General features: G+C 37.9%; 1 protein-coding gene across 8 annotated transcripts in view; it reads right to left on the bottom strand.

Annotated features, from left to right (window-relative positions):
* Positions 1-27,539, bottom strand: part of TTBK2 (tau tubulin kinase 2) — a 170,361-nt gene that overhangs the window by 115,858 nt on the left and 26,964 nt on the right. For 3 of the 8 annotated variants that reach the window (XM_036261809.1, XM_036261819.1, XM_036261799.1), the window contains 2 exons: positions 16,071-16,206; positions 9,878-10,025 (listed from right to left, as the gene is read on the bottom strand). In XM_036261809.1, the coding sequence (XP_036117702.1) occupies positions 9,878-10,025; positions 16,071-16,139 (217 nt within the window). In that variant the 5' untranslated portion in view covers positions 16,140-16,206. Of the gene's footprint in view, positions 1-1,552; positions 1,661-9,877; positions 10,026-16,070; positions 16,207-27,539 lie in introns of those variants that run through there. The other 5 variants (XM_036261851.1, XM_036261827.1, XM_036261836.1 and 2 more) reach the window with 4 other exon arrangements.

Consider the following 27,539-nt stretch of genomic DNA (forward strand, 5'->3'; position numbering starts at 1 on the left):
TTATTATTATTATTATTATTATTGATTTTGGAGGGAGAGGAAGTGGAGAGGGAGAAGGAGAGAGAAAAATATCAATATGAGAGAGATACATGAATCAGTTGCCTCCCATATGAGACCCGACCAGGTATCTAATTGGCACCCTAGTTATGTGCCTTGACCAGGAATCAAATCCACAACATTTCAGTGCATGGGACGACGCTTCAACCAACTGAGCCACACTGGCCAGGGCAAGGGAAGATTTTATACACACATACAATCATATAATTATATATGTAATACATATATAATGACATACATATGACATACATGACAAAATGATATGGTTATATGTGTGTGCATATATAATCATATGATTACATAAGTGTGGATACATAGATTTAGAATATGTATTGAATGTTTCTGGAAAAAACATAAGAAACCAGTAACTGGTTAAATTTCAGGAGAATGAGGGGCTAAGAAAGGAAACTTATTTTTTACTTTATTCTGCTGTTTGATTTTTAAATGTTTTACTGTGAACATTTACAGCCTTAAAAGGATTTTTAACAAAATGGAGGAAGGTCTTATACATGCATTAGATAATATATAAGATTTTTTAAAAGTATGAATGAGCATAGCATTCAGTAGCACTGTTCCTACCATACAGTAGTACTCAAACACTGCTATAGATATCCCCACAAATAAGATATTACCAACCATTTATAAAGTTCACAACCCCAAATAGCATTTTAATTACATTACATTACACTAATTTACCATGTATCTTCAAGCATTTAGAAATTAAGAGAAGATAAAGGGTAAGGATGGATTTTTACTATAAAAGAAATGTTTGCATTATTCTTTTCAATTTCTTAAGCACCAAAGAGTAATAAAAGGAAAAAGGAAAAGATCCTTTCCTTTCCTGGTACCTCTAATTTCAATACCCAAACATAACCATTCCCAATGGCTTCTTGAGTTCTGTATGATTCCAGACTTTCTTTGTGCATATAAAGCACATATAAATATATGTGTGTATGTACATATAAAAGCACACACATATATATAATATTCTATTTCAAGGAAATGGATCTCCGCTCCTTAAAATAATCTAGACCTATTCTAGTTCCTATGTGTCATTCTAAACCCAAATAGAGTAATGAATAGACTGGCAGATGTTAAATCTCCCAACTAGGTAAATGTTAAAATGAACATACTGAACAAATAAAGTTCTCAGAGATCTCCTAACACTCTTTTATGAAACAGATAAACCTTAACTAGGGCAAGCAAAATTACTTTAGGGGGAAAAATGCACAGGATAAAAAAACAAAAGGGCAGATGACAAGTTAAAGGATACAATGAAGGGGTAAGGGTTTATCCCTAACCTTTTATATCCCAGAGTTTGACCACTATGCTCTCCCACAGGAGTAATCAGAGATCTTGTAACACCCTTTGATGAAACAGATGGACCTTAACAAGGGCAAGCAACTTTAGATAACTTTCATAGACAGTTTTCTATACTGGGAAGAAATTACATATCTCTTCCATTCTTATGACAAGGGAAAAGGAGTACTCTTACTTCACAGCAATAGCTGGAGACTTCAAGTAGGCAAGGCAAAAGAGGTGCAGTTGGTCTTCTGTAATAGTACCCCTTCTTCCCAAACTCCTCAGAGCTGTGCTCTTCAGTCTCCAAGGCAAAAACAAAAACAAAAACAAAAACAAAACCCAGGACCAATATTTCAGGGTAAAAAGAAGTCCCTAAAGCCCTGGCCACTGTGGTTCAGTGGTTAGAGCCTTGGCCCATGCACCAAAGAATTGCAGGTTTGATTCCCAGTCAAGAATATGTACCTAAGTTGCAGGTTTGATCCCTGACACAAGAAAAATTAATTCCTCTACTTCAACTGAGAATAATAAAACTATCTGGTTATAAACATTGGCATTTATTCTTTTATTTCTTGATATTAATAGGATCCGATCCTCACTTGCTTTTAGATTAAGGATACTTTTTTTTTAATTCTCACCTGAGAATATTTTTTTTTCCATTTATCTTCAGATAGAGTGGGAGGACGAGAGAGAGAGAAACACTGTTGTGAGAGAGACAAATCGATTGCTTGCCTCCTGCACAACCCCAACCAGGGCTGGGGACGGAACTGCAACCGAGGTATTTGCCCTTAACTGGAATGCAACCCACGACTTTGGTCCACAGGCCGACGCTCTAACTGAACTAAATCAGCCAGGGCAAAGATAACAATTTTTAAATAATTAAATAAACCTTTAATTAATTTCCTTCTCATCCAAGATAATAAAATATATAAAGAGAAAAACCTCAGTTTTACTTAAGTTGGTACTTTGAAAGAACACAAGAGATAAGATTTGCTGTTCATTCACAACATGAGATAAAGAGCTAAAATAGAACAGAAAGGCAGGACAACTTTCTAGCCATTCAATGACTTAAGTAGTGATTTTTTAATACCATAAACTCCCCATCCCCCTTTTTTTGCATTTATCATCATATAGAGCAGGAGGGAGAGAGGAAGAGAGAGAGAGAAACATCAATGTGAGAGAGACATATGGAGTGGTTGCCACCCACACGACCCCAACCAGGGCCAGGGACAAACTGCAACTGAGTTACATGCCCTTTGCAGGAACCGAACCCGGGACTCTCTGGTCTGCAGGTCGATGATCTTTTTTTTTTTTTTTTTATCCTCACCCGAGGACATTTTTCCATTTTTTGTTCAGGTAGAGTGAGAGGGAGAGAGAGGAAGGGAGAGAGAGAGAGAAACATCGACGCGAAAGGAACACATCGAGTGGCTGCCACCCGCACGACCAACCAGGGCCGGGGACAAACTGCAACCGAGGTACATGCCCTTAGCGGGAACCGAACCCGGGTCTCCCAGGACCGCAGGCCGACGTTCTAACCGCTGAGCCAAACCGGCCAGGGCCATAAACTTTTTTTTAAATCCTCACCCAAAGATATGTTTATTGATTTGAGAAAGAAAGGAAGGGGAGAGAGAAATTTTCTGGAAGATTCAAATGATTACCTTTTATAACAACGGAGAGTTGAATCTCTATATGTAATACGGTTTTGAGAATCTAAGCCCTAGTCATCCAAAGGAGATTTTGTCAACTAGAATTTATAGTACTCTTTAATAAACTACTCCAGAACCACAATATTTTTTTCTTATTATAAAAACAATGAACAATATGAAAATAATAATCAGAAACAGAAGAATTATTATCCTATTTTCCCACATCTCCATTTACAAATGTGTGCTATCACCAAATACAAAGCTACTTTGTGCTATCATTTTGCCATGGAGCATAAAATAAATGTTGTTTAAATGCTTATAATTTTTGCCATTTAAGAAGCTTGCAATTTAAAAGAGAACACAAATGTATTTTTAAAATAAAATAAACATTTCAAGCAAGTTGAAAAGTCCACATAAGAATAAACCAGGCAGTCCGGCTGGTGTGGCTTAGTGGTTGAGCGTTGACCCATGCACCAAGAGGTCACTAGTTTGATTCCCGGTCAGGACATATGCCCAGGTTGTGGGCCTGATCCCTAGTGGAGGGTATGCAGGAGGCAGCCAATCGATGTTCTCTCTCATTGATGTTTCTCTCTCTCTCTCTCCCTCTCACTTCCTCTCTCTCTAAAATCAATAAAGGAAAAAAATAAAATAAAATGTTTTAAAAAAAAAAGAATAAACCAGGCAGCCCTGGCCGGTTTTGCTCAGTGGTTAGAGTGTCAGCCCACAGACCAGAGAGTCCCAGGTTTGGTTACCACTAAGGGCACGTACCTCGGTTGCTGTTTGTCCCCGGCCCCACTGGGGTCATGTGGGTGGCAACCACTCGATGTGTCTCTCTCACATCAATGTTTCTCTCTCTCTTCTTCCCTCTGTCCCTCCCACTCTATCTGAAGATAAATTCAAAATTCTCCTCGGGTAAGGATAAAAAAAACAAAAAGAAGAAGAAACCAGGCAAAATCTATAACTTACTAAAACCTGTTGAGAAAAGTGTGTTTGGTCCATTAACAATTAGTGGCCGTGGTGCCCATATTGTGGTCTCAAATGTTTCCCCAATACACAGAACTGGGCTTCTTGGAGGAACAGGGTTTTTGATTCCAACCACAGCACAGGGAAAGTTCAAGGAATACCTGAAACATGTGCTGTGCCAGAAAGCAAGAATGATATCAAAGAACACTGAAGTTATATCAGAAGGACACAGCAGCCAAGTTAAAAGGGCTTATACTAACCAAAGACAAATACATAAAAATCCATGACCTCATAGTGATACTCAAAACAAAAAAAACCTCACTGGTCACATATAGGCTCAACTCATTATTCTGAAAATCGGTAAATAAAGGGGAAGAAAAATCAGGACTTTATCCTGCCCTTCTTATAGTAACTATATTTCAGAGGGAACAAACAGCTGATGAAATCAAGTTCTGCTTTGCAGAATAATTCCAGTTCAGAAATTTGGAAGGAATGAAAAAAGAAACATCACTATTTTGTAACTCCTTTGGAAACAGTGGATCTAGACAATATACTCTTGCCAACAAATAACATAAATCTCAGCAAACCTCCAGATCTAACTACCAGTTCACAGAAAACATTGAGAACAGAGGAACATGCTAAAAAATATTACATGGATGCAACTGGCCAAATCCAGAATTTGGACTATTCTATCAAACTAAGAACTTCAATAAATAAATGGCAAGCTCCCCACCCTCACCAAAAAGGAAAAAAAGTTTGGGAGGGGGAGCTCTTATAGGTTAAGAGAGACTTAACAGATATATCAACCAAAGGCAATGTACCTACTGTGTATATGAATCTTGATTTAAACAAGTCAACCATAAAAGGATAATTTTGAGACACTGTAAAAAATTAAACAGTGGCTATATTTTAGATGGCATTGAGAAATAATTTTGTTAGGTGTTTAAGACTATTGTGTTTGTTATTAAAAAAAGAGTCCCTTAATGTAAATTATGACTTCAGTTAAAAACAATGTATCAATATTGGTTCACCAACTGTAACATATGCACCACACTAATGCAAGATGTTAATAACAGAAGCTGGGGTGGGAGGGAAAATGGGAAGTCTGTACTTTCTGCTCATTTTTTCTGTAAATCTAAAATCGTTCTAAAAACTAAGGTTAAAGAAAAACTGGAACATGGGCTTCCTCTCCAATTAAGTCCTCTAATCCATTCTTAAAACTGGTCACCTTAAGTGTTTCCACAGCCTTATTACTTCGCTTTTTCAATAATAAACATCCCCCAAATTTTCTTAAAGTTTAACATAAACTACCTCTAATATGTTCTCATACTATTTATTTTTTTATGTGTGTGAGGGTAAGTGGCTAAGATAGTCTATGTTCCAACAGATACAATTTAATGGATTCACAAAATCAACAAAGCTCTCATAGGCAAAGTAACATCTGTCAAATTCTGATATATCTCCAAATACCTGCTACCTGAAACCCACAAATTCCTCAATCTTGTCTAATCTTCATGACTCTATAAAATAAAGAATATTTTCTTCTTTTATAAGAAAGGAGCCCTTATCTATTAGAGATATATGCTGATGTAATTATAGATGATATATATCTAGGATTTCTTTTTCAATACTCTAACATGGCCCTGGCCGGTATGGCTCAGTGGTTAGAGTGTTGGCCTGCGGTCCAGAGAGACCCGGGTTTGGTTCCCACTAAGAGCGTGCACCTCGGTTGCAGTTTGTCCCCGGCCCTGGTTGGTTATGCGGGTGGCAGCCCCTCGATGTGTCCCTTTCACGTTGATGTTTCTCTCTCTCCCTCCCACTCTATCTGAACAAAAAATGGAAAAATGTCCTCGGGTAAGGATAAAAAAATAAAATAAATAGCCCTGGCCGGTTTGGTTCACCGGTTAGAGCATCAGCCTGCGGTCCAGAGAGACCTGGGTTTGGTTCCCGCTAAGGGCACGTACCTCAGTTGCAGTTGGTCCCTGGCCCTGGTTGGTCGTGCGGGTGGCAGCCACTCGATGTGTCCCTTTCACGTCGATGTTTCTCTCTTTCTCTCTCTTCCTCTCTCCCTCCCACTATACCTGAACAAAAAATGGAAAAAATGTCCTCGGGTGAGAATAAAAAAATAAATATAAATAAATAAATACTCTAACATGGTAGGAGAAAATGTTAAAGGAGTAAAATATAGCCCTGGCCGGTTTGGCTCAGCGGTTAGAGTGTCGGCCTGTGGTCTGGAGAGACCAGGGTTCAGTTCCTGCTAAGGGCACGTACCTCGGTTGCAGTTTGTCCCGGCCCTGGTTGGGTCGTGTGGGTGGCACCCCTCGATGTGTCCCTTTCACGTCGATGTTTCTCTCTCTCCCTCCACGCCCCCCACTCTATCTGAACAAAATATCAAAAAATGTCCTCAGGTGAGGATAAAATATATATATATATATATATATATGTAACAAGATTGACCAAATACTTATTGAAGCTGAGTATTGAATATGTGAATGTTCTGACTGAAATTTTTCATAATAAAAAAAAAAAAAAAAGGAAAAATCAAATTTAAATTTGCCTATCTCACTTGCAGGATTCTACACGTTATCAAATTTTATTAAGATTGTAATGGAACCATAACTTTTTAAAAAATACTGATGGTAGGTTTCTGAAGTACTGCAGAATTACTAGTGATCAAAGTTAAAATCATAGGACAGAATATTTTTTTCCTCTTACAACAACACTGCACATAAAACTATATTTATTTTTTAAGTGGTATGGTGAAAATAAAAAAAGGAAAATAAAGAAAGAGGAAAAAATAAATAAAGTGGTATGGTGAGATACAGCTCAAGAGATCATGAAAATGGAGAAGTGAAGATAGGGAGAAAGTTACTATAAAACATTTATTTAAGATGGGAGAGAAGAAAGAATAAAGAATCTAACAGACTATGGAGCCAATAATCCCCTTTGCACAAAGTTTCAAAGCTAATAAATGGAAAAACAAAGGTTTGAAGCTAGTATAGTCACAAATGGAGAGAAGGAAGAAACATAAATACATGAGTATATAGAGGTGTATGTCTGAACAATAATATTAATAAAAGAAAAAGCTTAATAAGTTTTATGGTTCTATTTACTAGGGATACTTTAGAGAATAATAACTGAGTATAGGATAAGTACTAATAGGCCTATATACAAATGGTTTAGTTTTAGAAGTAACTAAAATATTCAAATACATCTGTAAAAACCAAGTACAACGTAGGAGTTTAGCTTGATTCAATAGAGAATTGTAGGATACATCCAGAATAGTTCAGAGAGCTTTGAACAGAGAGTAATCCAATATAGTAGTATGGGGAAGGTCATTCAGAAGAAAAGATGAAGTAAAATGCTAAGGCCTTCACAATTTAGGACCAATGAGAAAGGAACACACTTGTAATTAGAGTTATGTATGACCAGAAGAAATCTAGAGTTGTTAAGTACAGGAAAAACAGAGAGAAAATTGAGAACTAAGGGAATCTAGGGAAAGATACTATGAGAATTTTGCAAAAGGGGATTGATTTTTTAAAAGTAACAAAATTTAGAATTAGGGCTAAATTCATCAAAGAGTATCTCTTTATCTTATAAAGAAACAAATCCTGCCCTGGCCAGACTGGCTCAGCAGCTGGAGCGTTGGCCTGCGGTCCGGAGGGACCAGGGTTCAGTTCCCGCTAAAGGCATGTACCACGGTTGCAGTTTGTACCCGGCCCTGGTTGGGTCGTGCGGGTGGCGGCCACTTGATGTGTCCATTTCACGATGATGTTTCTCTCCCCCTCTCTTCCTCTCTCTCCCTCCCACTCTATCTGAATAAAAAAATGGAAAAATGTCCTCGGGTAAGGATAAAAAAAATTTAGACATTTTAAAAAAATCCTTATACTAGCTATCAAAAATTTATCCATTTAAAACCAACCAATCCTATAAAGGGTTTGCCTCTGTTATATACCTTTCCCTTAAATACTTATCCTTTTTGTTGGGGTCACTGAGTAAGAAGTCATTTATGCCAAATGGAAGACAAAAGCAGTCCATCCCTATAAAAATGTGCTCAAAAGGGTCTAGATTCCAAAGCACGCTCAACAAAAAGAAGTTATGAGGCATAAGTATACAGAAGGCATACTTAGGAAGCCAAGAACAGAAAGTCAAGGGCTGCCTCATTGAAATACAGACCAGAAGATAAAAATCTATTAATTTTTTTTTAAAGTGAAGCATTCTGAGGAATAGGATGTCATGTGGCTATAAGCAGATAGGAAAAACATGTTAGGTAATAGTATGAAAGATAAAATAGAAGGAAAAGAGAGACAGCATCCATGGGTCTCTAATTCATCCATTAAAGGTACTAAACTGATCTTCATGTTTTATCACTTAGAATCCTAAGTAAAACATGGTCAAAACAGGCAGAAGAACCTACTAAAAGGGCTACAAAGTTGTATCCTGCCTCACCTGAACACATCTCCTTAGGAAGAGTAGGAGAAAGACAGGTGAGGTTGTCCAGGCCAAGTTGATGCTGACATACCCTCATAAGCTTGGCTGAAAGTAAAACAGATCTCCAAAGATTGGTGACCTCAAAAAGAAGTAGCTAGTAGCTCCAGCTGCACCCCTTTGTAGCTGCTTTGTTACTGAGCTGAGAACCGCTCAAAAGAAGTAGGGAGAAAAGAGAATGTCAGAAAAAGAGAGTGCCAACTTTTTCCCTATTCTTCCTTCTTCAATTACCCATTTTTTTCTAGAGTGACAATGGGAGCATATCCACTGTCTTTCTGATTTCCCATGTTTCAGGAGAACTAAGTTTGAACTAAAAATAACTATTAAACAGACCTATAATTTTATTAGCATCATGTTCTAATCAAACGAACCATTCAGTAGAGAAACTTGGATGATCAGAAAGCTTAAGGCAAAGGGCAAAATGAAAAGAATAGACATTGCCAGAACACATAATACACATTTCATTAACTTAATAAAAAGTAATTAACTAGATTCCAAACATTAGGGGTTCACAAAGAGACCATATTTACCCAAAAAACCATACAGCCATAAATTTGAGGGTCTAGGCTATACAGAATTTTGTCCTTGCTATTTCTACCAACAACAATTACTTCCACTAAAAAAATTACAGCAACTTCCTTTGCCTTACATATTAGTACTAAATTCCTTTAGATACTAATGAATGTCTCATAACAACATCAAACCTTCTACAGCTTAACAAGATCACTTAATGTGCTAATCACTCCTATTTAATTTTGATTCAGATACAACATTTAAATACCATATCATATGTCAGTAAGCTGAAAATGCAAAGATGAATATAAACTAGCAATATATTCAGAGTTTAAATCACTGGACTGATATCAGAAAAAAAATTATTTATCCTTGTAGTAAAAAAAATAGGAATCCAAGTAGTAAAGGGACCTCAAAAATAAAGATGGGACCAGGATGAGTTATTTTATGAAACTGAAATTAATGAAATCAACATAAAACAAATAGCATTATTTCCATTCCATCCTGCAGTGTGATTTGAAAGCAGTTTCCGTCATGTGATTAAAGCACGTTTAACATCCAAAGATATGAGTAGAAACAACTCAGAGTTATATATGTCTGGTGGTGGTTGCTTTTTAAGGCAAATTTTACCATAACAGATTTATGAAAACACTTTCTAAAACAAAATGTTTCTGGTAATTCACTCTCTTTCATTCCTACTCACCATGAAAACCAACTGCCAAAGTCCAATTATTCTACGAAATCAGTATTTCTACTATTACTAGCTAGTAATAAAATTTCCAAGAGAAAAATTCTCAGCATGTTTATACAAATCTGACACCAGAATATTCAATTAATAGAGAATGTAACTGAAGTTCAGAAAGAAAACAATGAATTATAAATTGTTTGGTATATCATACAAAGCAACTTACCTTGTAGTTTTTTCAATACAGCAACCTCCATTTTCAGAACTTGTTTTGGTTGTTGAGCTGATTCTACCTTCAGTGCAACATTTTCCCTGGTAAGCATGTCCAAGGCATCGTAAATTTCTCCAAAGCCCCCACCCCCAATCTTCCTCAACTGCATAAGAAATAAAAACAAACACACACAAAATTACTAGAAGATTCTAACTGGAAACCAATTAGTCTCTGATATTTAGAAGATATATATATAATTTTGCTATTGCTATTTTATGATAAAAAGATCTCAAAATTGTTAAATTAGCCATGAATATGCCAAGAAGAAAACAAATGCCTAGAAACAACATCAGAACTTTTCCCAATAAGTTTGTCCACAAAAAATAATAAAAATATTTCAGCCACAAACAATTTTAAAATTTGGTCTATAGCTAGCACCAGAACTGTCATAAAAGCACAGTATCTGAAAGCTTCACTTCCCACGAATGCCTCTCAAAAACCCGATTCGTTGTTTTAAATTCTAAGGCAATCATTTGAAGACTTTTTAAACCATGAAATATTTTTGCAATCGAAATCTTATCTGGAACCTGATTGAGATGTGTATTTGGAGAGGTTGAAGGTGGGAGTAGGGCAGCCAGAGTCCAGACCTCTGCAGCATTGACCCTTTTCTCTGAGGCACTGAACAGGCTCCAAAGAGCATGCAGAAAGCTCCTGTTCTAAACTATTCCAGAGTTCACTATATGTCTATATGCTCAAATAAGAGTAAACTGTAATCAAATTAAACACTTTCATTAAACACTTAATATTCTTTCTGATAAAACATGTTAGCTTAATATCAAGGTCTCTTAGTATTACGAGCAAGTTCTGTAAAGCTAGTGACAACTGGACCTGTACAGTTATGAGAAACTGGAGTGAGAGGGAGGTGGGTGATATATTTCAAGCTAGAAACAACATGCAATTAGCCTTCTTCCATTTCCTGAAACTAGGTCTTCTCTTTACCACATTATCAAACATCTAGAATGTGCTACAATGTAGAAAGTCATCACTGGAGGTAGAGTCCTAAATCCTAACCCACCCCAGCGGCCTCACCTCAAGTTGCATTTTTTTCTCTACTGGGTCAATACTGATTACTATATCTAGGCTGATTTCTTTATCTTCTGAATTTCTATAGGAATTATTTGCTTAATCACTTCATTAATTATTTTACTAGGCTACATACCTCAGATAGCACTTGTATTGACACACCATCCTCATTTTTTTATCTTTTACACTGCGTAACTTTCCAACTTTCCATTGTCAATGTCCTAGCTCCCTACAGTGAAACTAAGCTTCAAAATGAAGGTCATTCCATCTATTTTTGTTTTCCCCATAACATGGCAAAGTGATAACGATATATACAGGGTAGGACAAAAGTAGGTTTACAGTTCTCTGTATAGAAAATAATACAATAATTAATAATAATGCAAGAATAAACTGTGTTTCATGTACTCATAACTGTAAAGCTACTTTTGCGTCCCCCACCCCCATATTGCTAAGTAACAATTCATTGCTTTATGTATATGAACCATAATCCTTCTTTATTCTGGTTTGGTGATGGGAAGAGATTCCATGAGGAACTCTGGTATGAGATTGGGATTTAAAAAAATTTCCAGAGCTTAATTTTGGTTAAATAAATTGTTCTTTGTTGGGTATTGATTGGTACTTGTTAGTCTTTATATTTTTTTTCATTAAACAAAGTCTAGTATAACTTTAAAAACTCTTAAAAAGTAACAGGAACATCTTTCTAATTATGGACTACAGATTGTGTTTTCTACAGATGGCCACAACAATATTGCCCATCATTTTTGCTCTGTCAGTGTGAACTTGCCACTTCCCCATCAAGAGACTGAGTTCATTTCCCTATCCCTTTAAATCTGTATGGGTCTTGTGACTGCTTTAACCAACAGAACGTGGCAAAGTAACACTGCACCAGTTCTAATAATGGCTTAACCAGCCTTATAGCTTCTGTTAACTTGTTTCTCAAGAGCCAGCTACCTAAGTCATAGCCCTGTGACGCAGTCTGAGAAAAATGAGCCACCGGGTTGGGAGGTGAGGAAACTAAGGATCCCCACGGCACCTAACAAACCATCTGGAAGTGAATCCTCCAACTCAGCCAACCCTGATAGTAGCACATGGCTAAGGGATAAACCACCCAGGCTGACTCTTCCCAAATTCCTAATCCACAAAATTGTGAGCAAAATGAATTCCTGTTTTAAGCCTCTAAGTTTTGATGTACATAGTTTATTACATAACAGTAGATAACCAAAACACAATCCTTAATGAGCCTGTGATTTCTCACTGAAATTGCCACTGTATCTCCCAAATTTGGGTGACATGTTTCATACATATATATTAGCTCTAATTATCAGGAAAGAGCAACTATGCCAGGCATAACTTCATTTGCCATCTTTTGATGTCTCCTGGTGAACAGCCAACCTTTACTGCAGCACTTATTACAAAGCTCTCACCACAGTAACACTCACTCCTGAGGTTCACCAAAGATTACAAACGCTAGAATCTCCCTGCACCAGCCCATGATGATGACATGGTTCTTTTCTTATATTTACTCAAGTAAATTTTCAAAGCTTATTGATTTGCCTAATCAACTGTACCATGAAAACAAAATTTTTATTTATAAAGGAAGAATCTTCTTTTTCCCATGTGTTGACAGATTAAGGAATCCCCTAAAATAGCTTTGCTAAACCTGCTAATGAAACAAAACCTTGGGTAAAAAAAGACTTGGATATACTTAAATATTCCAAAACAAAAATAGCTCCCTTAAGAGGAGCAGAGATGGCAGATTCCAAGTCTAGGGCAAAGAAACCATCAAAAGACTGTTAGAATCATGTTAAAAGAACTCAGGAGACAACTTGAAGGGTGCCCCCACTTAGTCAAATGAGACAATTTGAGCATAAATAATGATAATAAATACAATGAACTAAAACCCATTCAATTTGTTTGAGTCCATGAATTCTTAGTTATGTTTTAAAAAATCTCATTGGTCACTTTCAGATTATGCTAGGGAAGCAATTCATTATTTTGAAAACTGGCAAATTAAGAAAAATAACCAAGCATTTAGCCTGTTTTCCTAATTATATCTCAAATAATCAAATAGTTGATTATGAGAAATTTAGCTTTAGAGATGTACTTTAACTAATAAATGAAAGAATTCTAGAATATCACCAATCTGCAATCCCTAAGGAATTAACAGAGCTAGACAATGATGATCCATAGTAGTAACACCACAAAAATGATGGGCAATAAGACATTAATTAATTATGTGCTTCCTACTAAAAGTTTACAGTACCCTTTATGAAAAAAAAAGTCCCCACTTCAGATTAGATCTGATTTAATCAAGCCTCTATACAGAATTAACAATTTACATAAAATACATGGCAGAGAAAAATGTTAACACCACATGGAAGCAATCAGAAAAATCCAAACCATGGAAAATTGTACAAGCAAGTGACCCAGTTTCTCCAGAAATAAATAGTAAGTAAAAAGATTAACAAGAACCTAAAAATTAAAAAGCTTAAATGATGTCATCAATTATAATATCCAGACTTTATTTGGATTTAATTCAAACCATTAAAAAATATTTTTCTGAGCCCTGGCTGGTTTGGCTCAGCAGTTAGAGCATCAGCCCGCAAAACAATGAGTCGCGGGTTCAATTCCGGTCAAGAGCATGTACCTTGGTTGCAATTTGTCCCTAGCCCTGGTCAGGGTCCTGCGGGAGGCAACCAGTCGATGTGCCTCTTTCACATCGATGTTTCTCTCTGTGTGTCTGTCTCTCTCCCTTCCTCTCTCCCTCCCTCCTACTCTATCTGAAGATAAATAGAAAAATATCCTTGATGAGAATTAAAAACAAAATAAAACCAAACAGGACTATATCAAACTAAAAAGTTTTTGCACAGCAAAGAAAACCATCAAGAAAATGAAAAGACAACCCAGTGAATGGGAGAATGTATTTGTCAATGATATATCTGATAAGGAGTTAAGAGTCAAAATTGATAAAGAATTTATAAAACTTAACACCAGCTCTGGCCAGGTTGCTCAGTGATTAGAGCGTCAGCCCGTGGACCAAAGAGTCATGGATTCAATTCCAGTTAAGGGCATATACCATGGCTGCCATTCGGTCCGGCCCTGGTCAGGGTCAAGTGGAAAGTGACCAATCGGTGTATCTCTCTCATATCGATGTCTCTCTTTCCCGCCATCCCTCCATCCCTCCCACCCTCCCTCCCTCCTTCCCACTATATCCGAAAGATAAATGAAAAAAGATCCTCAGGTAAGCATTTTAAAAATAACACACAAAAAAACAAACAATCCAATTAAAAAATGGGCAAAGGACCTGAACTGACACTTCTCTTAAGAGGACATACAGATGGCCAATAAACATATGAAAAGATGCTCAATGCCACTAATCATCAGAGAAATGCAAATAAAATCCACAATAAGATATCACCTTGCACCTGTCAGAATGGCTATCATCAATATATCAACAAACAAGTGTTAGTGAGAACGTAGAGAAAATAGGACCCTTTTGGTGGGAATGCAGATTGGTGCAGCCACTGCGGAAAACAGTATGAAGCTACCTCAAAAAATTAAAAATGGAACTGCCTTATGACCCAGTGATTCCACTTCTGGGAATATATCCTAAGAATCCCAAATCACTAATCAGAAAGAACGTATGCATCCCTATGTTCAAAGCAGCGTGATTTACAATAGCCAATATTGGAAGCAGCCCAAGTTCCCGTCAGTAAATGAATAGATAAAAAAGCTTAGGTATATCTACACAATGGAATACTACTCAGCTATAAAAAAAAAAATCTTACCCTTTATGACAGTATGGATGGACCTGTAGAGCATTATGCTAAGTGAAATAAGCCAGTCAGAGAAAAACAAGTCCCATATGATTTCACTCATATGTGGAATCTAATGAACAAAATCAACTAACAAACAAAACAGAAATAGGCATGGATACATGAAACAGACTGACAGCTGTCAGAAGGGAGTTTGCGGGGCTAGGTGAAAAAGGTGAAAAGGTTAAGCAAAAAAAACCAAACTCATAGACACAGACAACAGCATGGTGATTATCAAAGAGGAAGGGGTCTGGGGAGAGGTAGAAAAAGGTATAGAGGGGATAAATGGTGATGGAAGGAGACTTGACCTGGGGTGATGAACACACAATATAATATACAGATGATGTGTTATAGAATTGTACACCTTAAACCTATGTAATTTTATTAACCAATGTCATCTTAATACATTCAATAAAAGAATAACAACAATAATAATTTACAGAACAAGCAGGGGAATGTGAAAGCTGGAAGGATACTTAATGATATTAAGAAATTGTTACTTTTTTAGGTGTAATAATGATATGACTGTTTTTAAAAGAAGCCTTTATCTTTTAGCAGTGGTTCTCAACCTTCCTAATGCCACAATCCTTTAATACAGTTCCTCAGACTGTATGTGGGCGTATCGGAATGTGGGCGGACCCGCCTGGAGACAGAGGAGCGGTGTCTCGGTTCTTAAGACCATTGGGAAATATATGTTTTCCAATGGTCTTAGGCAACCCCTGTGAAAAGGTCATTCGACTCCCAGAGGGGTCATGTCCCACAGGTTGAGAACTGCTGCTTTAGAAATACATACTGAAATACATACCAAAAATGCTAAGGAAAAATATATATTTAAAAATATTTTGGGAGGGAGGTTAAAAAGATGAAACAAGATTGACTATAAACTGATAACTGTTTTAACTGGAGCATGAGTACATGGAGGTTCACTGTATCAGTGTTGCTATTTTTATATATACTTACAATTTTCCTTAACAAAAGGTTTAAAAAGAAAAAAGAAAGAAGTTCATTATACTATATATTTTTTCATTTGTTTTTTCTCTAAGTACACTTTTATTTACCTTACTCAATATTAGCTATCAGAGGTTAGAAAAACTTACTTATTATATAAAGCAAAAGTAAGAATTAGGGCATAAACCAAACTTATTTATAGGCAAAAAAACAAAGGAAAATAACTTATTTACCATGCAATATATGTATTATTCTGTAATGAACTGCTATTTTTTTAATCAAGACACCAAAAATTACCCTCAAATCAATCAATATCTCTCTCTCTCTCTCTCTCTCTCTCTCTCTCTCTCATGTATACTCACCACTTTCCATCTTTCTTTGACCAGGATTCCAACACTAAGGATATCCGGCTGCTCTCCTCCTCCACTCATTGCAGTTCACTGATATGATAGAAAGGCTACACAGGCATCCAGCTCCCAAGGGTGGTTTCCATTTAACCTAAAACAAAAGAAAAAGCAACAGCATATCAGGTCTAATTAATTAACACAAACAATCCTATACCAAGTAGCACTACTAATCCTACACAGTAATTAGGTTGCTTTGTTGGAAAGAAGGGAAACACAAACTCAGTTCCAAAATCTGTTCAGTACATATATTTTTTTTAGATTTATATGTTTATTTCTTTTTTTAAAAACTTATCTTTATTGTTGAATGTACTGCAGATATCCCTCTTCCCTCCCCCCTTCGTTTAGTGCATATTTTTTTAAAATACTTATCTTTCTATTACAGATATCCAATGAAATAGCTCAACATTACAAAAACATTACATTACAATGCAGATATAATTAACAAATAGCTGAGATTGCCAGACTATAGAGGAAAGCATGGTGTCAGTGGCAGCTGACCCAGACAGACCACTATCCTAAGTATAACATATTGCTAAAGAAAAAGATATGGTACCTAATTTACAACAACTTATAATTTTATAGGTTGTAAGTCCGAGCTTATCATCATCAGAGCTAATACAATTTTAATATTATATAATATATTTAAAATGCATAGAAAATTAACATGAGCCACAGAAAAGAGCTCTTTATCAAACGGAATATAATGATATTGTAAGAAAAAGAGAATAACAACATGGACAGCCCATCTATAAAAAATGAAGATACAGGAGATAAAAACTGTGAGCTAATATTATGGAACAAACCAAAGTATGAAAAAGAAGATTTAAGGAGAACATAATTGCCAATGATACATCAGATAAGGGGTTAATTTCCAAAATACATAGAGAACTCATACAACTCAACAAAAGAAAGATAAACAATCCAATTAAAAAATGAGCAGAGGACCTGAAAGGACACCTCTCCAAACAGGACATACAAATGGCCAAGAGGAATATGAAAAAAAGTTCAACATCACTAATCATCAGAGATGCAAATTAAAACTACTATGAGGTATCACATCATACCTGCTAGAATGGCAGCCACCAACAAATCAAACAAGTGCTGGCAGAAATATGAAGAAAAGGGGACTCTAGTACACTTGCTGGTGGGAATGCAGACTGGTGCAGCCACTATGGAAAACAATATGGAGTTTCCTCAAAAAGTTAAAAATTGAACTCCATTTGACCCATTGATTCCACTTCTAGGAATATAGAATCCTGAAACACCAATTAAAAAGACTACATGTACCCCTATGTTCATACCAGCACTATTTATAACAGCTTAGGTCTGGAAACAGCCCAAGAGTCCATCAGGAGATGAGTGGATAAAAAAGCTATGGTACATTCACACAATGGAATACTATGCAGCTGTAAGAAAGATCTCTTACCCTTTGAGATAACATTGAGGGACCTCGATAGTATTATGCTAAACGAAATAAGCCAGTCAGAGAAAGACAAGTATCACATGATCTCCCTTATTTGTGGAACATGATGAACAAAATAAGCTGATGTACAAAATTGACCCAGAGACATGACATGGAAGTAGGGAACAAATTGACAAACCTCGGTTGGGGGTGGGGGTGGAGAGAGAGGGGAGATAACCAAAAGACTTATATGCATGTATGTATAACCAATGGACACAGACAACAATACTGTGAAGGTGAGAGTGGGACGGGATCGGGGAGGAAGGTGTCAATGAGGAGGGAGGATATCTGTAACATATTAATTAATTTTTTTAAAAGAAGCTTTAAGACAACATAAATCATAATTAGAAAATTAAATGACAGACATTCCAAAATGGCGGCAGAGTGAATAGAAGCTACACAGACCGTCTCCCAGGACCAAACTGAAATTACAACTATAACACAGAGAAATCAACGGGAAAAAGCAACAGAAAAGCAGCTTGCAAGGACCGTATAACCAGGGACACTGACTCGATCCTGGTAGGATTGCAAAGGCGTGAGACGGGGGCTGGGAGCCCACAGACAGCAGCGGCCTTAGCTGGGAGCAGCGCCCTTGGGTTATACTCCCAAGCAACTCCACAGCGAAGAGCCGGGACAGAGGCTAAAATAGCCACAGCCACTCACCTTGGGCTCCGGCAGAGGGAGGGCAGACTGGATTGGAACTGTGTATGGACACGGGATTTGGAGGGCGCTCAGAGCTTTTGCTGAGTTGCTGCCCCGCAGGAAGGTGGCCATATTGCTCCTTCCCAGGGCTCTGGGGAGAAGCAGCAGCCCCTACCTCAGAGATCCAACCCCACCCTGTGGGCCACTGAAATGCTAATTGAGGCTCATTAAAAACCAGCATCTGCCCCACCCTCCAGAAATCCCCTTATGCCGAGCACCTGAGGGAGTTTTTCAATCAACTCACAACCCAAAACTCTTCAAGTAACCTGGACTGCTAGCCTCCATGCAAAAAACTAAAGGATAACAGTACCTTTCCTGCGAGCAACTTTAACCAGGAAAGTAAGACTTGACAGTGGTGTTTAACATGGGTTCACCCTCGCTCATCTACACCTAGGAGAGGGAGCCACAAACAACAGAACACCAACACCCACAGGAAACACTTGACAGGCTCCAAAGCCCACTTTGATAGTCAAAATGGTGAAAACCAGAAACAGAAGTCAAATGAAAGAACAAGAGACCTCCTCCGAAGATGATCAATGTGGAGCAGTTAGGCAAGTTAACAGAACTAGAATTCAGAGCCATGATCTTGAGGAAGCTCAACAGTATGAGTAAGGACATAAAGATGCTGAAAATAAACCAATTGGAAATTAAAAACTACCAAGAAGAGATCAAGAGTGACATATCAGAAATGAAAAACACACTGCAAGGTCTAAAAATCAGAGTAGAGGAAGCTGAGGACTGGATCAGTGAATTAGAAGACGGGGTAGAAAAAAATCAACCAATCAGAAAACCAAAAGGAAAAAACTATTAAAAAACAGGAAGACAGCTTAAGAGAACTGTGGGACAACTGGAAACGTAATAATATTCGCATCATAGGAGTCCCCGAAGAAGGAGAAAATGAGCAAGGGTTAGAGAACATATTCAAAGAAATAATGACAGAAAACTTCCCTAATTTGATGAAGGAAGAAGGCATTCAAGTTCAAGAAGCACAGAGAGCCCCAAGTAAGAAGAACCCAAACAGGCCCACACCAAGACACATAGTAATCAAACTGCCAAAAATTAAAGACAAAGAGAGAATCCTAAAAGCAGCAAGAGATAAGCAACAGGTTACCTACAAAGGAAACCTCATAAGGCTCTCAGCTGACTTCTCACAAGAAACACTACAGGCCAGAAGGGAATGGCATGAAGTAATCAAGATCATGAAAAACAAGGATCTGGACTTCCGGTCAAGATGGTGGCGTAGGTAAACGCGGTATCACGTCCTCCCACAACCACATCAAAGTTACAACTAAACTACAGAACAATCATCATTCAAAACCGCCTGAAATCAAGCTGAATGGAAGTCGTACAACTACGGAACTAAGGAAAAAAAAAAAAAAAGCAGCTACATCCAGACCGGTAGGAGGGGCGGCGGCGCGAGGGGGGGCGGCGGCGCAGCGGCGGTGCAGCGGCGAGACGGGCTGGTCCCACACCCAAGCGTGGTGGATAAAAATCAGGAGGATCCCGCGGCTGGGAAGGTCCTTCCTGAGGACTGAGGGGTCCCCGTCCCACACCAGGTGTCCCGTTCAGGGTTCCAGTGCCAGGAAGATAAGTCCCTATAACTTCTGGCTGGAAAAACCAGCGGAAACTGAGGCTCAGGGAAGCTGAAGCGGCTGGAGCCCCAGGCAGCTCCTTAAAGGGCCCCGCGCACGGACTTATCGGACTCTCTCCCTCTAAGCTCGGAGGGGAGGAAGCTCGAGGGGCACCAGAGACACACAGGGAAGAACTGAGCTGTTTGGCACTGGAGCGAGAGCTGGAGAGGGGGCTTCCTCGGGGACAAACGTGCTGTCAGAGGCCTTTGTTCCTTTGGTGAGCCCTTCCCGGGGGCGGCAGACAGAAGCCATATCTGGGACTCCAGCAACTTGGCTCACACTCGTAGCCCCGCCCTGCTGACTCCCTGAGGCCCCGCCCCGCCCCACACAACTTTCAAGCTGTTGCCACTTGCTTAACCATAGGATTGGCCGGTCTTGGATCCTGCTTCAGGTTTTTCCTAAATTCTTTCAAACGAGCAGCACCAGGTCTCAGCGAGCCCCATACCTCTCATTAAGTAATACACAGAAACAAACACAGGGAGGCAGCCAAAATGAGGATACAAAGAAACAGGTCCCAAATGAAAGAACAGAACAAAACCCCAATAAAAGAACTAAGCGAAAGGGAGATAAGCAACCTAACAGATACTGAGTTCAAAATACTGCTTATAAGGATGCTCAATGAACTTAGTGAGAACCTCAGTGAACTTAGGGAGGGCATCAAGAGCATAAAAAAGTACCAGTTAGAAATCATGGATACACAGTTAGAATTAAAGGAGGCATTAACTGAAATAAAGAATAATTTACACAGCTTCAATAATAGAGTATGTAGATCCAAGGAGCAAACCATCGATTTGGAATATAAGGAAGCAAAAAATCCCCAATCAGAAGAGCAAAAAGAAAAAAGAATCCAAAAAAATGAGGATAGAGTAAGGAGCCTCTGGGATAACTTCAAGCGTGCCAACATTCGCATCTTGGGGGTGCCCGAAGGAGAAGAGAGAGAACAAGAAATCGAAAACCTGTTTGAAACAATAATGGCAGAAAACTTTCCTAACTTGGTGAAGGAAACAGACATACAAGTCCAGAAAGCACAGAGAGTCCCAAACAAGATGAACCCCAAGAGGCCCACACCAAGACACATCATCATCAAAATGCAAAAGGTTCAAGACAAAGAGAGAATATTAAAAGCAGCAAGAGAAAGGCAGCTAGTTACCTACAAGGGAGTACCCATTAGGCTGTCAGCTGATTTCTCAAAAGAAACTTTGCAAGCCAGAAGGGAGTGGCAAGAAATATTCAGAGTGATGAAAACCAAGAACCTACAACCAAAATTACTCTATCCTGCAAAGCTGTCATTTACAATCGATGGACATACAAAAACTTTCCCAGACAAGAAAAAGTTAAAGGAGTTCATCACCACCAAACCGTTATTATATGAAATGATGAAGGGTCTTTTTGAAGAAAAAGATAAAATGTATGAACAAACAAAATGGCAATGAATACATATCTATCAACAATGGAATCTACAAACAAAATGAACAGGAAAAACAGAAACATTCTCATAGATACAGAGAACATTTTATTGGTTGCCAGTTGGGAAGGGGGTTGGGGGAATGGGTGAAAAAGGTGAAGGGATTAAGAAGCACAAACTCATTGCTAGACTGACAAACCTCAAAGGGAAAGGGGTTGGGGGGGTGGGAAGAAATAAACCAAAGAACTTATATGCATAACCAATGGACACAGACAATAGTGTGGGAAAAGGTGGGAGGGGGGCGGGAGTGAGGAGGAGGGGGTCAATGGGGGAAAAATGTGGAACATCTGTAATACATTTTACATCCAACAATAAAGATTTGGAAAAAACACACACACACACACACACACACACACACAAAAAGAAAAGAAAAACAAGGATCTGAATCCAAGACTACTCTATCCAGCAAGGCTGTCATTCAAAATAGAAGGTCAAATAAAGAGCTTCCCAGACAAAAAAAAGGCTAAGAGAATAAATTAGCACCAAACCAGCTACTGCAAAAAATGTTAAATAGACAGCTGTAATTAGAATAGGAAGAAAAATAAAGCACACTAAACAAAAATGGCAATAAACAAGTACATATCAATAATCACCTTAAATATAAATGGACTAAATGCTCCAATAAAAAGACACGGAAGAGCTGATTGGATAAGAAAGCATGACTCATCTATATGTTGTTTATATGAGACACACCTCACAACAAAGACACACATAGATTGAAAGTGAAGGGATGGAAAAAAATCTTACAAGCAAATGGAAAACAAAAAAAAGCTAGGGTAGCAATACTCATATCTGATCAAACAGATTTCAAAATGAAGGCCATAACTAGAGACAAAGAAGGCCAATACATAATATTAAAAGGAACTATCCAACAGGAAGACATAACCTTGATAAACATATATGCACCCAATATAGGAGCACCAAAATATATTAAAAATCTTCTGGAGGACTTCCAAGGAGAAATCGACAGCAATACAATCATAGCAGGGGACTTCAACACCCCGTTGACACCACTGCATAGATCCTCTAGACAAAAAATTAGCAAGGAAACAGAGACTCTAAATGAAGCACTAGACCAAATGGATTTAATATATATCTACAGAGAATTACACCCCAAAACTACAGAATTCACATTCTTCTCAAGTGCACATGGGACATTCTCAAAGATAAACCACATGATAGGACACAAACTAAATCTCTACAAGTTCAAGAAGATGAAATCATATCAAGCATCTTCTCAGATCACAATGGCATGAAACTAGAAATCAATTGCAAGAAGAACGTGCAGAGACATTTGAACACATGGAGGCTAAATAGCATGTTATTAAACAATGAATGGGTTACCAAGGATATCAAGGAAGAAATTAAAAACTTCCTGGAAACCAATGAAAATGAACACACAACAACACAAAATCTATGGGATGCAGCAAAAGCAGTTCTAAGAGGGAAGTTCATAGCACTACAGGCCTACCTCAAGAAACAAGAAAAATTTCTAATTGACTGTCTAACCTCACAACTTAAAGAACGAGAGAGCAAACAAAAAGAAAACCCCAGAGCAAGTAGAAGGAAGGAAATAGTAAGGATCAGAGCAGAAATAGCCCTGGCCAGTTTGGCTCAGTGGTTAGAGTGTCGGCCTGCGGTCCAGAGAGACCCGGGTTCGGTTCCCACTAAGGGCATGTGCCTCAGTTGCAGTTTGTCCCCGACCATGGTTGGGTCATGTGGGTGGCAGCCACTCGATGTGTCTCTTTCACATCGATGTTTCTATCTCTCTCTTCCTCTCTCTCCCTCCTGCTCCAGCTGAACAAAAAATGAAAATATATCCTTGGGTGAGGATGAAAAAAAAAAAGATCAGAGCAGAAATAAACGACATAGAGACCAAAAAACAATTCAAAGGATCAACGAAACAAAGATCTGGTTTTTGAAAAGATAAACAAGATTGATGGACCCTTAGCTAGACTCACCAAGAAACAAAGAGAGAGAACCCAAATACACAAAATCAGAAATGAAAGAGGAGAAGTAACAACCGACAACACAGAAATACAAAAGATCGTTACCAGCTACTAAGAACAACTATATGGCAACAAATTCGACCTTCTAAGCGAAATGGACAAATTTCTAGAAACACACAGTCTCCCAAAACTGGACAGGAAGAGATAGAAAACTTGAACAGACCAATAACAACTAAGGAAACTGAAGGGTTAATCAAGACTCTCCCAGCAAACAATAGCCCAGGCCCAGATGGCTTCACAGGGGAGTTTTACCAAACATTCAAAAAAGAACTAACACCCATTCTCCTCAAACTATTTCAAAAAATTCAAGAAGAAGGAAGACTTCCAAACTCGTTCTATGAGGCCAGCATAATTCTAATTCCAATACAAGAAAAAGACACTACAAAGAAAGAAAACTACAGGCAAATATCCCTGATGAACATAGACGCCAAAATCCTGAACAAAATACTAGCAAATCGGATCCAGCAATACATCAAAAAAATCATTCACCATGACCATGTGGGATTCATTCCAGGGATGCAAGGCTGGTACAATATTCGCAAATCAATAAATGTGATACACCACATAAACATAATGAAGAATAAAAACCACATGATCATATCAATAGATGCTGAAAAAGCATTCGACAAAATCCAGCATCCATTTCTGATAAAAACGCTCAGCAATCTGGAAATAGAGGGATCATATCTCGACATAATAAAGGCCATATATGAAAGACCTACAGCCAACATCACACTCAATGGGCAGAAACGAAAAACATTTTCATTAAGAACAGGAACAGACCGGGATGTCCACTTTCACCACTCTTATTTAACAGAGTACTGGAAGTCTTAGCCACAGCAATCAGACAAGAGGAAAAAATAAAAGGGATCCAAGTTGGAAAGGAGAAAGTGAAACTGTCATTATTTGCAGATGACATGATATTATACATAGAAAACCCAAAGACTCCATCAAAAATCTACTAGACTTAATAAATGAATTTGGCAAAGCAGCAGGATAAAAAATTAATGTCAAGAAATCGACAGCATTCGTATACACCAATGATGAACTCACATAAACAGAAACTGAAAAAACAATCCCATTTACCATTGCAGCAAAAAAATTAAGATACCTAGGAATAAACTTAACCAAAGAAGTAAAGGACCTATTTCCAGAAAACTACAGGACATTGAAAAAAGAAATAGAGGAAGATATAAAAAAGTGGAAGCACATACCTTGTTCATGGATTGGAAGAATTAACATCATTAAAATGTCCATATTACCCAAATCAATCTATAGATTCAATGCAATCCTCATCAAAATACCAATGACATATTTCACAGAACTAGAACAAATACTTCAAAAGTTCATACGGAACCAAAAAAGGCCCCGAATAGCCACAGCAATTTTGAAAAAGAAGGACAAAGTAGGTGGGATCACAATACCAGATATCAGGTTATACTACAAAGCGACTGTAATCAAAACAGCCTGGTACTGGCACAAGAACAGGCATATAGACCAGTGGAACAGAACTGAGAACCCAGAAATGGACCCAAGGCAATATGCTCAATTAATATTTGACAAAGGTGGCAAGAGCATACAGTGGAGTGAAGACAGCCTCTTTAATAAATGGTGTTGGGAAAATTGGACAGCTATATACAAAAAAAATGAAACTAGACCACCAACTTACACCATACACAAAAATAAACTCAAATGGATAAAAGACTTAAATGTGACCCGTGAATCCATAAAAATTCTAGAAGAAATTGTAGGCAACAAAATTTCGGACATCATACGGAGCAGAATTTTCACTGATACATCACCTAAGGCAACAGAAACAAAGGAAAAAATGAACACATGGGACTACATCAAACTCAAAAGCTTCTGCAGAGCAAAAGAAACAATCATCAAAATGGAAAGGCAACCCACTGTATGGGAGAACATCATTGCCAATGATACATCAGATAAGGGGTTAATTTCCAATATATATAGAGTGCTCATACAACTCCACAAAAGGAAGACAAAGAACCCAATTAAAAAATGGGCAGAGGAACTGAATAGACACCTCTCCAAACAGGACATACAAATGGCCAAGAGACATATGAAGAAATGTTCAACATCACTAATTATCAGAGAGATGCAAATTAAAACAACAATGAGGTATCACCTCACACCTGTCAAAATGGCCGCCATCAACAAATCATTAAACAACAAGTGTGGGCAAGGGTGTGGAGAAAAGGGGACTCTAGTATACTGCTGGTGGGAATGCAGACTGGTGCAGCCACTATGGAAAACAATATGGTGTTACCTCAAAAAATCAAAAATTGAACTTCCATTTGACCCAGTGATCCCGCTTCTAGGAATATACCGTAAGAATTCTGAAACACCAATCAGGAAGAATATATGTACCCCCATGTTCATAGCAGCACTATTTACAATAGCTAAGATCTGGAAACAGCCCAAGTGTCCATAAGTAGAAGAATGGATAAAAAATTAGTGGTACATATACACAATGGAGTACTATGCAGCTGTAAGAAAGAAAGATCTCTTATCCTTTGAGACTAAATGGAGGGACCTGGAAAGTATTATCGTAAGTAAAATAAGCCATGCAGAAAAAGACAAATACCACATGATCTCACTTATATAAGGAATATAATGAACGTAACAGTCTGAGGAATACAGTAGACCCAGAAACATAGAAGTAGGGCACAGACTGACATCCCTCAGAAGAGGGGTTGGGGGGGTGGGAAGAGAGAAACCAAAGAACTTATATGCATGTATGCATAACCAATGGGCATGGACAACAAAGCCAGGGACAGGGCTGGGTGGATGGGTAAAAAAGGAGAAACATATGTAACAAAAAATAAATAAATAAATAAAATTTAAAAAATAATAATAATAATACCTAGCTCAGCCAATGTGGTTCAGTGGACTGAGAGTTCCCAGTTCGAATCCTGGTGAGGGCACATGCCTGGGTTGTTGGCTCAATCCCCAGTGGGGCGGGGCGGGAGGAGGGTGCAGTAGGCAGCCAATCGATGTTTCTCTCTCAAAATCAATAAAAACATATTTTGAAAAATAAATATATAACACCTTAAAAAAAAAAAAGAAAATTAAATGAGAGAGCTAGGCAACAGGAAGACATAAAAGGAAACCTGAGCGAATTCAGAAAAGGTTCAAAACTGAAAAAAAGAAGAAATGAAGACTCAGCTAGCAGAGACATGACAAAAGACTCCATAAAGTAAGGGAGAAAAATGAAAAAACCTTTTTTTAAGAAATTTAAAAATTAAAAGTGATAAATAAAAGGCAAAGTAAATATGAAATACATATTATAGAAGGACCCCAAAAAGAAAATCAAATCTATAAATTAGAACAAATAATATAAGAAAATTTTCTAGAAATAAAAAAAGGCTAAATTTGCATGTTGAAATGGTATATCACATACCTAAGAGAACAACTCAGAAGCTCAACATCAAGACATAGCCTAATAAAACTACTTGTTTTAAAAGGGGGAAAAATTCACTGGGCATCATGCAGAAAGTACAAATTACTTATAATGGAAAGAAAATCAGACTATGATGACAAGACACTGGCACACACAGCTTATATTAGTAGACAACAGAATTATATATTTAAATACCCAAGGAAATAAACTGTAAGCCAAGGATGTTCTATCCTGCCAAACTAACCTTCAAGGCTAAATGACATAAGCAATTATGCACACACAGAACTAAAAAATATTGTTCCCAGGAAATGCCCCTAGGAATCAACTACACAGCAAGTATCAAACAATCAAGAAATTATGGTAGCCCTGGCCGGTTTCTCTCAGCAGTTAGAGCACCTACCTGAGAACTGCAGGGTTGAGAACTCTATTCCCAGTGAACAGCAGAAACCTGAGTTGCAGGTTTGATCCCGGGTCCTGGTCAGGGTCATGCAGAAGGCAACCAATTGATGTGTTTTTCTCTCTCTCTCTCTCTACCTCTTTTCCTCCCTTCCAGTTTTTATAAAAATCAATGGAAATATATTCTCAAGTGAGGATTAACAACAACAACAACAAAAAGAAATTATGGTAGAAAATTTTGCATGAAGATTGACCTGCTCTTATTCCAGGTCTGGCACAGGAAACTGTACACAAACTAAATATAAGATATCTTGTCAATTGAGAAAGCAAAATGTTAA

Source organism: Molossus molossus, unplaced genomic scaffold, assembly GCF_014108415.1.
Source record: "Molossus molossus isolate mMolMol1 unplaced genomic scaffold, mMolMol1.p scaffold_m16_p_1, whole genome shotgun sequence".
Taxonomy (NCBI): Eukaryota; Metazoa; Chordata; class Mammalia; order Chiroptera; family Molossidae; genus Molossus; species Molossus molossus.